The sequence below is a fragment of the Gymnoscopelus braueri genome (genome assembly GCF_963280865.1).
Source record: "Gymnoscopelus braueri genome assembly, chromosome: 19".
In the NCBI taxonomy this organism is placed as follows: Eukaryota; Metazoa; Chordata; class Actinopteri; order Myctophiformes; family Myctophidae; genus Gymnoscopelus; species Gymnoscopelus braueri.
In genome coordinates this window covers 50,960,431-50,976,278 of record NC_137621.1, presented here as the reverse complement: position 1 = coordinate 50,976,278, position 15,848 = coordinate 50,960,431, and the positions used below count along the sequence as shown (strand labels likewise).

At 41.3% G+C, this 15,848-nt stretch overlaps 2 protein-coding genes across 2 annotated transcripts; both read left to right on the top strand.

Moving 5' to 3' along the window:
- Window positions 1-2,015: 2,015 nt before the first annotated feature.
- Window positions 2,016-3,087, top strand: LOC308074131 (complex I assembly factor TIMMDC1, mitochondrial-like; the record flags this gene model as incomplete). Its single annotated transcript, XM_080413463.1, has 2 exons — window positions 2,016-2,222; window positions 2,464-3,087. 2 exons carry the CDS (start codon window positions 2,016-2,018, stop codon window positions 3,085-3,087), a joined length of 831 nt encoding a protein of 276 aa, XP_080269589.1.
- Window positions 3,088-9,409: 6,322 nt separating this feature from the next.
- On the top strand, window positions 9,410-11,341 carry LOC308074129 (diphthine methyltransferase-like; the record flags this gene model as incomplete). Its single annotated transcript, XM_080413461.1, has 2 exons — window positions 9,410-10,781; window positions 11,334-11,341. 2 exons carry the CDS (start codon window positions 9,410-9,412, stop codon window positions 11,339-11,341), a joined length of 1,380 nt encoding a protein of 459 aa, XP_080269587.1.
- Window positions 11,342-15,848: the final 4,507 nt, after the last annotated feature.

The following is a 15,848-nucleotide window of genomic DNA, read 5'->3' as shown; positions in this document are numbered from 1 at the left end:
GGTAGAAAAAGTTTCGGAGCGATTCGGGCACTTTTCATTTAACATGGGGTTTCAATGGGGAGTTTTTAGGAGCCTTCTCCGGGGCGTGGCTTCCGGGGGAAGGGGCGGGCTTAAACGCAACCTTGACAGGTGTGTTCAGTTTTCAAAGAGATTTCATTTGATGTATGGTACGTGACTGTAGCTGCTATATTTCACCCAGGGGCAGGCTGCAAAAAATACTGCACACAGACACACAGACACACAGACACACAGACAGACACACAAGCCGAGCACGGTTTCATAGTAAGCTCCACTTGCGCGGAGGCGCGCCTCGCGCCTCCTTCCGCTGCGTTCGCAATAACATTGTGAGGAAAATAAATCTCAGTATTGGTATTCTCTACCGTTCCAGAAACTATCTTACATTTTCTGTTAGAAAGAAACTTGTACTTCAACTAATTTGACCAATAATGGATTATGCAGATGTTGTATATCAGGTAGCATCCAAAACCAATCTTATTCCTCTCAATACAGTTTACAATAAATTATGCAGATTTGTTCTTGGATGTTCTTTCACAACTCATCATTGTTTAATGTATGAAAGTCTGAATCTGCCCTCTCCCTCTGTAAGAAGACAGCACCACTGGTTACAATTTATCTTCAAATGTATTCATTTCAAATACCCACAATATCTAAAACAATACATGGATCAACTTTCCTCCAATTATCACTTGAGGCATTCCAGCCAACTCTACTTTACTGTTCCCACTTTTTCAAAAGCAACAGCCAAGAAAGCCTTTATGTTTAAAGCGCCTTCAGATTGGAATAACCTACCGGCAAATATTCGTTCCATTTCATCTCATTATCTGTTCAAAAATACGCCGTCTTCTTACTTTGAGAATGTATGTACATGTCTATAACTATTTCATAACTATAACACTGTCATATAACCTCTATTAATCACTCCAAATATACTGACATTCACGATATTGTTCTGTCTGTGTTGACTTAATGTTCCATTCTTATGCTTTACATTTTCTGTTGTTTCATGTGTTTGTCCTGTCTGTCTGTCTGTCTGTCCTGTTCTGTTGTGGCTCCTGTCATCTGTCTTGTTGTTTACTCGTTTTGTCATATCTGATATTGTTTGTTGAATTGGTTGTTGTAATTGATTGTTGTTTAATGTTTTGTTTTCCCCTCTGCTTTGTTTTTGTTTTGTTTTGTTTTGTTTTGTTTTAGTTTTAGTTTTTGGAAAATGTCTATACAGTGTATCATGTACCTAGGATCCCCTCTAAAACGAGATGCTACATCTCAAGGGGCTATTCCTAATAAAGAATTTCAATAATAACATATAGTTTGAATAATTGTCATAGTTGAAAATGGTACATACATGTTCAAACATTTTCAAAAACAGTGGAAATAGCAGATCTACAGTACAAGCTGTGAGCTTGCAGATCAGCTATTTCCACTATGCTATATATAACAACATTTGAGTATAAATGTTGTTATATATAGCATAAATGGCTTATTTTGGCCATAGTAAATGTTTCATTTTGATTATTTGTACGGTATGTGTCTTTGTCAGCCATTTTGTATGTTTCAGTTATTTGTCATATCTGCCCTGTGCAATTTCTGTTTTCCATTGTCATCCTTAGAGATCCATGCTCAGGCAGACAATGGACAAGCAGTGGAAACACAACAGGAGATGTTGGACAGGTGAGACCAGTGGTGGAAGAAAAACTCACATTTTGTACTTAAAGTCTGGTATTCAAAATGTATGTCAAATAATTGTAGTGGAGTACAAAGGACAATATTAGCCTCTGAGATGTACTGGAGTAGAAGTACAGTGACATCAGCAATGATGTCACCAATCTTATTTATGTGGAGAAAAAGATCTAAAGGCATTAAAGATGTCACTGGATTTATGTCACTCTAGTGACATCATCAATGATGTCACCAATCTTATTTATGAGGAGAAAAAGATCTAAAGGCATTAAAGATGCTTTTGTCTCTTTCAACAAACAGGTTGAGATAAGTCATCGATGGCTGGACTTGTGAAGAAGGCTATAGGTCTGGTGGGCCTGGTGTCTCAGAATCCACATGAGAGCCTGAAGATTCTCCACATTGACAACGTGCCTAAGCTCATCGGCGAACCGGAGTTCCCAGAGACGGGGTGGGACCGCATCAAGGACCTCTTGGACCGGGAAAAGACACAGCAGTACCCAGAGGAGGTGACCGACGTGACTTACGTGACTTATGCTCATGCTCATTTGACTTAGCTATTTTGTCTCATCTGTTTATGGAAATAGGTAGCTGATATATTGCACTTTTACCTTAGCGCTAGGTATACTCTTGGTTGCTTGTTTTTGCAGAAAATGCACTAAAGACTTCTGGTGATTAGTAGTTTTCGTTCCCTACCTATGTTGAATACACTTATTGTAAGTCGCTTTGGATAAAAGCGTCTGCTAAATGACTGTAATGTATATAAAGATTGGTTTGGCTGCAGCGTTAGCAGGGATGATCTACGGGGGCCTGCCGGCCGCACGTCACGCAGGGCAGAGGTTCATTCAACTCAGCCAGGCTGAAATCTATAGGAGCCGCGTGGAGGCGGTGCGTTCAGCCCATAACGCCGCCGTCCGGGGCTTTGTCAGATACGGCTGGAGGTGGAGTTGGAGGGTGACCGCTTTTGTCATTTTGTTCAACTCCGTGAGTACAGGGCTGTCTGCGTACAGAGACAAGAGTGTCCTCAGCCACTATGCTGCCGCCGGAGCTGTGACCGGAGGCCTTTTCAGACTCAACCTGGGCCCGAGGGGATTGGTGGCAGGAACCATCATAGGAGCCACTATGGGACTGCCTGCAGGAGTGCTGATCATCGGCATGCAGTCACTTTCCGGAGAAAGTGCCCGAGAGAGGAGGAGAAGAGAACGCAGAGAACTGTACCAACTCAAACTTGCAGAATGGGCCGCCCGCCTGCAGCTGACGGATGAACTGATTGGTGATCTGAGCCCTGGGGCCCGGGCTGAGGGAACCAACCAGGACATGCAGGCAATCACGGAGCTGCTGCATGGGCCTGAGCTGAGTTTGCCACCAAATGAGGGAGCTGAAGCACTGTGACCAGTGGTGGAAAAAGTACTCACATTTTGTACTTACTGTAAGTAAAAATATCAATACTGCAATGTAGAAATACTCTGTTACAAGTAAAAGTCTGGTATTCAAAATGTACTTGAGTAAAAGTATTCGCATTAAAATATACTTAATGGGAGGGTAAGTGATATTTTTTGGTTAAAACAAAAGGTTTTGTGTTAAAGCACTATATTTTGATAGTTATCATTGCTATAGAGTGTTTGTTCAGTAACAGGAGTCTTTGTGTCTCTCCAGCTGTTTAATAAACGGAAAATTCATTTCCAGGTAGGTGACAAAATCTCAGCCAATCAGGAGAGAGTACCCATTTATCAGCTTAACTTTTATAGTGGATATGGAACTTTAACAGTTCCAATTGTGTCTGCTCATTTCTTAGTGTCATCACTTCCAATTTCACTTGTTTAATCTGTATCCTGAATGAGTTCTCTATCCTGATTTAATAGAATTGGTATCCCGACCTGAACATTCATTTTCTGTTTAATAAAGAGGTGGAGAGACATGGATACTCCTGTTACCGAACAAACACTCTATAGCAATGATTACTATCAGAATATAGAGCTATTTAACACTTATTTTAACCAAAGAAAATCACTTACCCTACCTTTAAGTACTGAAGGTAAAAGTACTCATTTTGCAGAATGTCTGTTTCCAAATGTATGAAAATGCTTTGAAAATAGCACATCTACAAGCTCACAACGCATCGCATAGCAACGCGTTGTGAGCTTGTAGATCGGCTATTTTCAAATGGCCTAAGTATGCATAGGGCTGAAGTGGTTAATGTATGTTTTGTAATGATAATCAAAATCTACAAAGTAACTAGTAACTCAAGTTTTCAAATAATTGTAGTGGAGTAAAAGTACAATATTTGCCTCTGAGATGTAGTGGAGTAGAAGTAAAAGTATTGAAAATTGGACGTACTCCAGTGAAGTAAAAGTACATCAAAGTTTTACTTAAGTACAGTATTTGAGTAAATGTACTTAGTTACTTTACACCACTGACTGTGACTTGTGTGATTGACGATAATCTATGGACAATGAGAGTGGGACTCGATAATGAGATTAAACCGGTTGTTCATGTGTATGGATGACACTGTGCATGTGCAATACTGTAATGTACACACTTGTTATTTATTTAAAACAACTTTAAACCTGGCTTCCCTATTTTGGGCATCATTATAGGTGAAAATGGTCAAAAATAATTGTCTATGCTAATTTCATGGTTTGACACTTTTGTAAGATGAAGTATGAAATTAAGTGGCTTATTTGAATTTAAAGGGCACCTCAGTGAGTTAACATCAGTGTTTGTGCTGGATTTGTTCATGCCTCCACTTCCAGTGCAAATGTGCAACTTTGAATCAGTTCCTCTCAACAGCTGAACGCACGATTGAAAACGATTCACAAGTGACATCTTTTATTAGATGCAGGGAATTAAAGACTTGAAATCAGTGCATATAACAAATGATGATCCATGGGAACAAATCAGGCCCGGGGCCACGGGGGTGCCAGAGGGAGCCTGGCACCCCCATTTACAAATTCTGTAAATCTTGTTTTACCATATAAAAAAGCATGTGCCCCCTCGCCATTTTCCATCTGCCCACCTCAGTCATTTCATCCCTGGAGCCGAGCATGGAACAAATGATCAGAGGAACCCCCTCCCAACCAATGGAAATGGCCCATTTAAATTATCATCTTTATTGCAAATATTATATTATTGCCTTTTTGACCCTTTGAATCAGTGGTTCTCAAAGTGGAGTCTGGGGACTCCCAGGGGTCCTTGAGGGGGTTCCCAAGCTAAGCTATGCATATCTGCTATTTTTGAATAGCCAAATAAATCTAAAAATGACACAATAAGCGTTCCCGGTCTTAATGGGTTAACTGACTTGCCTTCTGTAGTATATTTCATATCATAATATACAAATCTCAGTCATATGTTTGCTTACAAGTAGCCTACAGACAGAGGAGTGGATTCAAGCAGAGAGGTGACTGTTGGTCTGAGCTGGGTGTGGGGTACTTAGCATTGCCTTTTGTTGTTTACCGGGGAGACAGAGGTTCTATGCATGTGTCTCCCATCCCCCTTCCTGCCCCATACAGTTGTAAATGTTTTGGGCCGGGTGGGGGCTCACTTTTGAAGGCTGACACACCCATTCATGTACCTCCTCTTTCTCTGAATGTGCTATATAGACCATACTGAAATGTAAGCTTGTGTGTGTGTGTGTGTGCCACTCCAGGCCGTTAGGCTGTGGAGCTGGCTGTGGAACTCTGTACTATATGCAATAAATCGGAAGCAAAGAAACCTCACTGCTGGAGTGATGACTCAATTCATTCTACAACCCTTCATACTCACCACTGGAACAACAAATTATCTACAATATGGCGTTGTTGGCAACTACAAAAGTGCAATAGAACCTTTAAGTCTGTGGTTTTCAGATAGCACATATGGCGTTTAAGTCGGCAGTCGCGTTGGTTTGTTTTTTTGGGGGCGCAAGTCTCCAGGGATACTGAGCCAGGCGTCGAAAGAACATGCGGCGGACGGTCGGGGAAGTCTTTGCCTTGCGGTGGGTGAACTGATCGTGTTATCTTCCTGAGGCGTGGGGGGACCACCGTGTAGGTGATTATGGACATCGGCACGACATGACGACAACTTTTCAATGATCTACAAGGAGGGGACCTCATGACCAGGTCTAGGATGGCTGTACAACTCGTCTGGCTGCACAACTTATCGCCTGCGATCGCCCGTAGAGCACTCTGTTGTGAAAATGCAGCTATCTGTTGACTGGACGGCACGGCTGGGGTGAGAAGATGACATTGGGGGGACTGCAAGAGAGACATTATCGAGCGGGACACTGCGCATGTGGGACCTGAAGTTACATTTTTGTGATAATGGTGGGTTAACCTGTGGGGCGTTTGGCGGCCATGGTGGAAGTGATGCAAGGGTATTTTTTTACTTTCTGGTCTCTGGGATTAAATGTGGATTTTTTTATTTTCGTTGAGTCGGCGGCTGAGATTGATGTAAGAGATTGATGCGCTGAAAGTTTAAGTCACCTTACAATAACAATACAATTCCATTATCCACAATCATGTAACTTGGGGGCTGAACGGGCCTATTTTAATGGTTGTGGGTTACTAAGTGATCTTACAATAAGAATGCAGCTCCATCAGTCACAATCACGCGACTTTGGGGCTCAAGTGCCTATTTTGCGAGAGTGTGCTTTTGGGGATAATAAGTCACCTTACATGTTCATATTACTACTTCACATTGTGTATAACATTTTTCCCAGAGTTTAAAGGTTAACAGGAGGATCCTGCACGCTAATTGGAATTGGGGAATACCTAATAGGATTGACTGTCCCAAGGCTGCTGGGCTGGGCACAGGGTACAGAGTGTACAAGAGTGCTGGCGTTGGGATGAGTTTTCTGTCTATTTGATGTAATTCACCGTGTCGCTGTACTATGTAATCTTGGTTTTTGTATGTGCATTGTTCTGTATTGATGTTTGCTGTTTTAGTATTCCTGAATGTTTTATTTTTTGTCCTAGTTGGTGTTCCAGTCGCTTTTCATGGGGGGCGGTTCTTTGTGGTTCTTTTGAAATATACGTGTTTGTGGAAGACGTTTAATGTCTCCCATGTGGGGTAATGTAGTATATTTCATATCATAATATACAAATCTCAGTCATATGTTTGCTTACAAGTAGCCTACAGACAGAGGAGTGGATTCAAGCAGAGAGGTGACTGTTGGTCTGAGCTGGGTGTGGGGTACTTAGCATTGCCTTTTGTTGTTTACCTGGGAGACAGAGGTTCTATGCATGTGTCTCCCATCCCCCTTCCTGCCCCATACAGTTGTAAATGTTTTGGGCCGGGTGGGGGCTCACTTTTGAAGGCTGACACACCCATATATGTACCTCCTCTTTCTCTGAATGTGCTATATAGACCATACTGAAATGTAAGCTTGTGTGTGTGTGCCACTCCAGGCCGTTAGGCTGTGGAGCTGGCTGTGGAACTCTGTACTATATGCAATAAATCGGAAGCAAAGAAACCTCACTGCTGGAGTGATGACTCAATTCATTCTACAACCCTTCATACTCACCACTGGAACAACAAATTATCTACAATATGGCGTTGTTCGCAACTACAAAAGTGCAATAGAACCTTTAAGTCTGTGGTTTTCAGATACCACACTTCCAATTTACTTGAATAAATAGCGCAGCTGACTCTGCGATGGCACATTCATACCTGAAACATCCTCCTTCTCATTATATTATCACCTAATCACAATTATTTCAGATAGTCACATATATTGTTCTTAATCGTCATAATATGTTCTATGTTGAAACATTTGTACAAATGGAACCAAATGGACCTGTAGGATCCATTTGGTTCCATTTGTACACTCTCAGAGATAGTCATTCAAGGCTATAGCTCGTTATGTGTTTCTGGTAATTATTATTGTCCACTCATTTGTTTGTCCATGGCCAAAATTTTATTTTGTCAAAAATGTCCACCACAAACCGGCATGGAGATGACCCTTGAGCCAGACAGAAAGTTGCGGGTTCGATTCCCAAACCCGACGGCCTGCGTGTCACTCATTGTCTCTCTCCCTGTTCCCTGTCACTTTGCAGTGCAATTTGCAGTGCAGTCCAAATAAAGGCATAAAGGCCCTAGAATGAATGAATTTCATAAAGAAAAAAAGGACATACTTGAATTAAAGAACACAACATTGTCCAATACCTTATGGCCTGGGCAAAAGACGTGCACTCTCCTGAGGATCAATTAATAGCTCACAGGATCGATTAAGAGTAGGATCGATTAAAAGTTCTCAATGCGTTGCGATGCGATGCATTGTGAGCTTGTAGATCTGCTATTTTCAAAAGATTGTTATACATTTGAAAACTTGAAATGGGTAAAATGAGTACTTTTACTTTTGGTACTTTAAGTACATTTTGATGCCAATACTTTTGTACTTTTACTCAAGTACATTTTGAATTCTGGACTTTTACTTGTAACAGAGTATTTCTACATTGCAGCATTGATACTTTTACTTAAGTATACAATGTGAGTACTTTTTCCACCACTGCTCAGGACGCAGCTTGCTGGAAGTACACAGAGGTGGTCGACTGACCCTAGCGTTGGGTAGTTGGAGCAGAAACCACTGAACCCCCTCCCAACCAGTGGAAATGGCCCATCTAAATACTGATCTACTTTATTGTAATATTATTTCTGTTAATATATGTGAGATCCATCCATGCCCCACGTTTAAATACATGTAGAAATAAAAAAGAAGGTAAGAGTGTGTAATTGCACAGCTCCTGCGGTTAATCACAATTATTGTTATGACATGATCCTTAGAGATCCATGCTCAGGCAGACAGGGACCCACCCGGAGCAGTGGAAAACAACAGATGTTGGGACAGGCGAGACCAGTGGTGGAAGAAGTATACTCACATTCTGTACTTAAGTAAACATATCAATACCGCAATGTAGAAATACTCTATTACAAGTAAAAGTATGGTACAAAGGACAATATTTGCCTCTGAGATGTAGTGGAGAAGTGTAAAGTATCTAAACATTTTAAAGGGATACTTCACTTTAGGGCCGGGGACACATTTAAAAAAAATATTAAAAATAAATGAAAAAAGTTATGGAAAATTCATGGCCCCCTCACGCATTAGAGTGTCCTACTAATGTGTGAGGGGGCCATGAATTTTCCATAACTTTTTTCATTTATTTTTAATATTTTTTTTAAATGTGTCCCCGGCCCGAAAGTGAAGTATCCCTTTAATACTCAAGCAAAAGTTAACCACAATTATACTTAAGTACAGCACTTAGTTTACTATGTAAATGTACTTAGTACTTTAACCACTGGGTAGCACATGATTATCACACTGTGAAACAATAGGTGATTAAAATGAAGTTATCTACTACTACTACTATGTACATGAACATTTATTCAACCAATGCTACTGTAACCAATTATTCATTATTAATGATTTCACTGGTTTGATCAAGTGACATCAGCAATGATGACACCAATCTTATATAAGTGTAGAAAAAGAGCTACAGATATTACATTCGCTCTGACAACACGCAAGGATGGCTGGACGTGTAAAAAAAGACCAAATTATCTACACTAAGATCCTGGCATTTGTACATACTATGCCTCACGTCGCCGCCGACAGGAAGTACACGGAACAGCTGGTCAATGATCGTTTTCCACCTTGTCAAAACTGAACCTGGCGAGGCCGCATCACGTATTCCAGATCTGGTCACAGCAGCAGCTATAACGGTATGCTGAACAGGTGGTGATGTCTTGGAGGTCAAGGACTCGCAGCCTGCAGGTGTTTGACACAGAGCTGAGTGCTGATACTGTGGAATGGTGCCCTATTCCACAGTGGCACAACATCCTGACATGTGGAACATATCAACTCCAGAAGAGTCCAGATGGGGCAGTGGAGGAGTCTGCCACTCCCAGCCGGATTGGCCGTTTATACCTGTTTGAATTCCGCCAAGAGGGCTCCCTGACACCGCCCCTCACTGAACTCCAGCGCGTGGACACTCCAGCTATTTTAGATTTGAAATGGTGTCATGTACCAGTATCAGAGAAGCCATTGTTAGGAATGGCCACTGCAGTTGGGGACATCCAGCTGTACACTCTCACAGAGAGTCAGGAAAGCCACTGGGGTCTAAAGGCTCTGAGCAGCCTGGAAGTGGGAGCTGACAGGCTGGCACTCTCACTAGACTGGTCCACTGGCAGGGGGGACAGCAGTGATGTGCGGGTGGTGTGCAGTGACTCTGCAGGCTGTGTGAATGTACTCTCCCTGGGTGAATCCAGTTTGACAGCTGTGTCACAGTGGAGGGCCCATGACTTTGAGGCCTGGATCTCCGCATTTTCCTACTGGGACACTCGGCTAATTTACTCTGGTGGGGATGACTGTAAGCTTAAGGGCTGGGATCTACGGATGGGTCCCATCCCCACTTTCACCAGCATGAGGCACACAATGGGTGTATGTAGTATACACAGTAATCCACACCGGGAGCACATCCTAGCTACAGGAAGCTATGACGAGCAGGTGCTGCTGTGGGATGGCAGGAACATGAGGCAGCCCCTCAGTGAGAACCCCCTTGGGGGGGGCGTGTGGAGACTAAAGTGGCACCCCACCCATGAACACCTGCTGTTGGCTGCCTGCATGCACAACAACTTTCACATCCTTGACTGCCAGCAGGCGCTAGAGGGCAGTGAAGGAGCTTGTCCCAGCGTTGCCTCCTACATTCTGCACAACTCCCTGGCGTATGGAGCCGACTGGTCCCAGGCCACCCTGGAAGAGGCTGATCCTCCCTGCTCCCCGCAGACAATGGAGACAAGGAAAAGCCATGTGGAGACTAGTGGCAGAGGACACTTGAGGATCGAATATGAATCCCCCACTGCCAGCTTCGACGCATCACTGGAAGACGACGAAGGTCGCTACATCCCAGAGACCATAATGCCGACCCCATCCACCACTTCCAGCTCTGCTGCTGTTCCATCCCTTAATACTGCAGCAGTTGGAACCTCCTTGTCCTGTTTGCTTGCCACTTGTTCTTTCTATGACCATATGCTGCATGTATGGCGCTGGGACTGGGCTCCTGAGAAGGCTCCCCCCAGGCATCCGGAGGGGAGTGAGTCAGAAGACCAAGAGGGTGACCCGGCAGGAGCTCTACGTCACGCTAAGCTTGGCCAATCAAAAAGAGGGACATGTAAGAAAACGTTTTCGTCCATATATGGTTTTCGTCCATATATGGACGAAAACGATAGCAAAAGGGGACAGACAAAGCCTCATGTAGGCCTGACCCCCTGGGTCTGGCAAATATCTAAATCTACAGAGGTGAAGCATAATGTGTACAGCCCTGAAATAAAATGGGCTTATATCATTCATAGTCTCTTGGATATGAAGATGGTTGACACTTTTGGTTTGCCATCAGTCCTCCTAAACTGGAACAACGTACAGTATGATTCACAAGCGCTATTGTTTGGATGCAATATAAATCTAGTTTTTCTGAACCTTGTATTAGTCTTCCCTTTATTATAGCTTGTTGCTATTACAGCTACTTCTATCAGTCTGTTAATTCATAATCTGTGATTCTGCAAGGACTAAGGAAACAAAATCCTACCAGCGCCAATCCTGACATATCAGATTTTCAGCACTTACTGGCCATGTGTGAATGGGATACCCAATGCGTTCCCATTTGTAGCTTGTTGAATCCCTGTGTTCATGCTGTACTGCTGGCATTATGCCTTCCTCATAATGAAACTAACCCTTGTAATTTCTTACATGTGGAACAAACCTTTATTTTGTAATATTACCATATCATTGTCACCACAAGTGGCGCTGGAGCAGAACATAGTCAGATTAAAGAGGTCATTTTCCAGGCAGAGTATGAGTTTGCTCTGTCCAGGACAGGGCGTAAATTCAGAGAAATGTACAGGGTGGCAGGCTTGGGTGATTGACAGCACCAACATTTTTGTTTGTTTAAAAAAAAAGAATTCACACCAAAATGTAGTACATTGCATGTGATGTCTTATGCTAATGGAGGGAAGATGTTCCGCAATAACCCATATCATTACTGAAGTAACTGAGTAGATATGCTCAATACACTCTTCAGATTAATACTCTTCATTGTGAATAAGTGTGCCAGTCCATGCTTCAAAGCAGCCATAGTAAATTAATTTAACACATTGATTGCCTAGATTGAGTTAACTCGTTTTTCAAATCCATCGCTTGCGTGCCGCAATTCTGAAGAACGAGTTAACTCGTTCTTTGGAATTTTCATTGTTTAATCTGTGATTATTCATTGTTCTGTTTATTTTTCATCATCAGTTTCGTTTTCCACTTACGTCACACTCACCCGGAGCCGGATGCATAACGCAGATTCCGTTTCCGGGTCACATTTTCTTTCCCCGGTCATTTTCGTCCAGAATAGGGAAAAACACGTTTTTTCACACGGTATAAAAAACGAACGGAGAGGTCCACTTCTATTTTCTTTGGTCTGGGTGACTAACAGTCATCGTCGTCGTGTATCACAACGGTCTGAAGGCCGATCGGTGATTGTCGGAAACGTCACATCCGGTTATGACGTATGGGCTGTTTGAGCCTGTTTGGGAGGGGGGAGCGAGTCAGCGAGTGATCGAGTTGTCTATCTGCTCTCTGCTGGTCGATTTGTCGTATGTGTTTAAAAACGCAACCAGATAAGCTATTTGAATGAAAAAAAAAAAAAAAAAAAAAAAAACACACAAAAATCGCTGGCACAGGGGTGAGTACATTATGAATAAACTCTGGCAGTCAATGTGTTAATACCGAGGAAATGGTTATGTTGATTCTACTGTATGCACTGACAAAACAATAATGCAGAGCTAATAATGCGTCAGGATGAAATGAGAGGTATCAGGATAGGTGGGCACGAGGAACATATGGGCACCTCGATGTAAAATTGTCTATTGTCCAAAATGGAGAAAAAAAATTAAAAAAATGAAAAATTGTCTTAAGTAAAGAAGCATACATGATTAGAACATGCTTAAACATTCAACAATTAAGGTCTAATACTTCTACAATTGCTAAAAAGACTAAACAACAACACATCAGGCTACTGTTTTCAAAATCAATTAATATATTTATTAATCAAAATTAAATTCGCAAATTGGAGAGAGGGAGAGAGAGAGAGAGGGAGAGAGATAGAAAGAGAGAGAGAGAGAGAGAGAGAGAGAGAGGCATGCTCCTACTTATTTGTTAATACTTTAATCACATAATACTTATGTTTTTTGGTCCACACATACCTATCAGTCTCACATTAAGACGGACCACTCGTTGTGTCTGTGCGATTGGGCTCAGTGAGTCACTGTGAGTGGACATGTGCACATGGCCGGGTTTGGTTTCGATTTAGGGTTTGCCTTGATATACTGCGCTGCGCGCAGTGTCGCGCACCAAAAATAGCCAATCTACAAAGCTTGCACTCAATTTAGTATAATAAAGCTTTACTGGAGATGCAGCGTACGGCATGGATTTATACACAGAGGGCAATTAATCTATAGGCTACTTTCCGTACATTCTGTGGTGGAAAAAATATGCGTAAATTGACCAAATTCTATTTTGGATGCAAACGCTAGCCCTAACTGACACCCCTGGTCCAGGAAGATGGCAGAGTTGAAACCATGGGAACCACTGATAGAGAACCCCCTCCCAGCCAATGAAAATATACTGACTCCGCCAGATGGGGGCTTGATTGATTGAATATTTTATTAGGCAAACAAATGAAAACAGCACAATTACATTTATAATGCTTTGTCTAAAAGGTCCGTCCAAAAAAGTCCTAAAAGGGCGGTATTGACTTCACTGGTTCAGAATACAGCTTCCATCTGGGATCGCTCAGAGAGTACGGCTACTCCTCACAGCGGCGTGTGCGAACCAATCAGCGGCTGCTAGGGGCGGGATTTTTGTGAGACCGGATGTGACACGATCAAGAAGCGCTTATTGCGTTGTAGTTCTTTCATGATTCATCATGGTTGAATAGTATACAAAAGAACTACTGCTGGCACAGCTATACGTCACATAGACACGTCAATATGATTGGTTGATAGACGGCGATAGACAGACGGTCCCATCCAATCACCTGCCAAGTAGCTTGATTGATTCATCGATTGTGCTACCGAAGTCCCAGATGGAAGTAGCCTGTGAAACAAATGTGACGCAAGCTTCTTCCATCTGGCGAAGTCAAGTTAATGGAAATAGCCCATTTAATTAATATTAATTAAATCAATCATCAATAAATTATCAATTATCAGATTTGAACTGGGGATCCCCCAAAATAATCATATTTGAACTGGGGACATGTCAGGGGCGGATTTTGTTAGTTTCTTTTCTGTTTTTGGTTATTTTATTTCGGTGTTAGGGTTAGGTTAGGGTTATGTTATTTAATTCTTATTTTTGCATGATTTTACTGATTTATTATCAAAATATTAATTATTTTAACATTTATTTCTATTATTCAAAAAAAATTACTTGGGGGGGTCCAATCTGAAGCTAGGATCTCCGCGCCTGGGACCTGTGGCAGGACAAAAGACAAAAAGGACAAAACTGATCAAATTCAGGGTTACAGTGGTCTATGGGCTTATTATAGATAAATGTGGTTGGAGCATTGCATTTTCTTGTAATTATGGTATTGATAGGACAAGTTACCAAGTATACTGCCTGTTTCCTGTAACAAGTGTTGAACACTATGTTTGTTTGAGCACTGTTAATTGACAGCTGGGAGACAGAGACATGTTACTGAACAAACACTCAATGATTATTGTCACAACATAGAGCTATTTTAACACTACACTACACATGATTCCCTGCATATTCCTTTTTTCTCACAGACTGCACTATATTTTCTTATGTCATCATTATGTGTATTTTACTGCTGACTGTATTTCATTTATTTCATGTAAAACACTTTGTACCTTATTGTTTTCACAGTACAAGTGATACATTTAACCCTGTAAGACCCGGATATATTTCTACTTGCAAAAAAAAAAAAAAAACCTTTCAGATGGTCTTGTAGGAGTACTTAGGAGAGGAAAATATAATGTTTTTTTATTTTTTATGTTTTGGTAAGTTTTTATGCAAATGTTTCCATATGGAAACGTTGGGTCCATCAGGTAGCAAAATTTCCTATAGGCCATTTTTAAGGATAACATGGCAAATGTGTAATTACTTCACTAAAACAACTTAAGGATTCATTTATATGGTTTATTATTTGGCCTCAGATCAATTATTAATAATATTTGGCCTCAGAACAGTATACATTATGAATAATAACACCAATAAGCCATATTTTTAAATCAATTTTATTAAAAGAACAACAAAATATCATTGATGTCTATGTCAACATCACTCTCTCCGTTCATCACGATATCCAGAACATCCCTTGCTGAGAAGCGAGGCCCTTTCTGTTGTTGTGGCATTCTGAAATGAAATAAAGACCATTAGTACATTTAGTAGTGCTTACAAACAACATTTCACAAGTCATACAATACTGTCTGGCAAACCTATTGTGTGATGATGATTGCCGCTAAGTGGGCATCATTCCATTGCCCCTAAGTACCCACCACACCTTGAATGAATAATGAACAACCCCCACAACCCCCAACAAGTACCAAAGTGGTCCCACTGTCCTTGTAGTATCGAAAGCAAATTAAACATACTGAGAAATAACAAGGGAATATATTGGTTAAACTATGGTTGAATATGTATTGTTTAGGGGGAGAGAGAAAGTTTGGGTGGACATTTTCTGAGGCTTACTGCTCAAAGCAAACAATTCAGTTTTTGTGAACAAAGGAACCAGCTTGTATGGTTCTGACTGTTAAAACAATGGTTACAAATATCATTGGAAATTAGAAATTAAAGTAAAAATGCACATATAGCCTACTCTCTCTCACTGTTTCTCTCTCTCATATATATATATATATATATATATATATATATATATATATATATATATATATATATATATATAGTAATGCAAAAGTGGGGGAAATACACATATAACTGTTTAAATCTATTGTGAAAACTATATATAAGGCTGAACAGTAGCAGGTGAACATTAGGCCTGCCCTTGTATTTTTTGCAACCAAGAGGGCCCAACGATTCCAAAAAGACACAAGTATGAATCATGCTTTAATTTCTAATTTGGGACATATATTTCACAATAATAACATATGTACATGTTCTA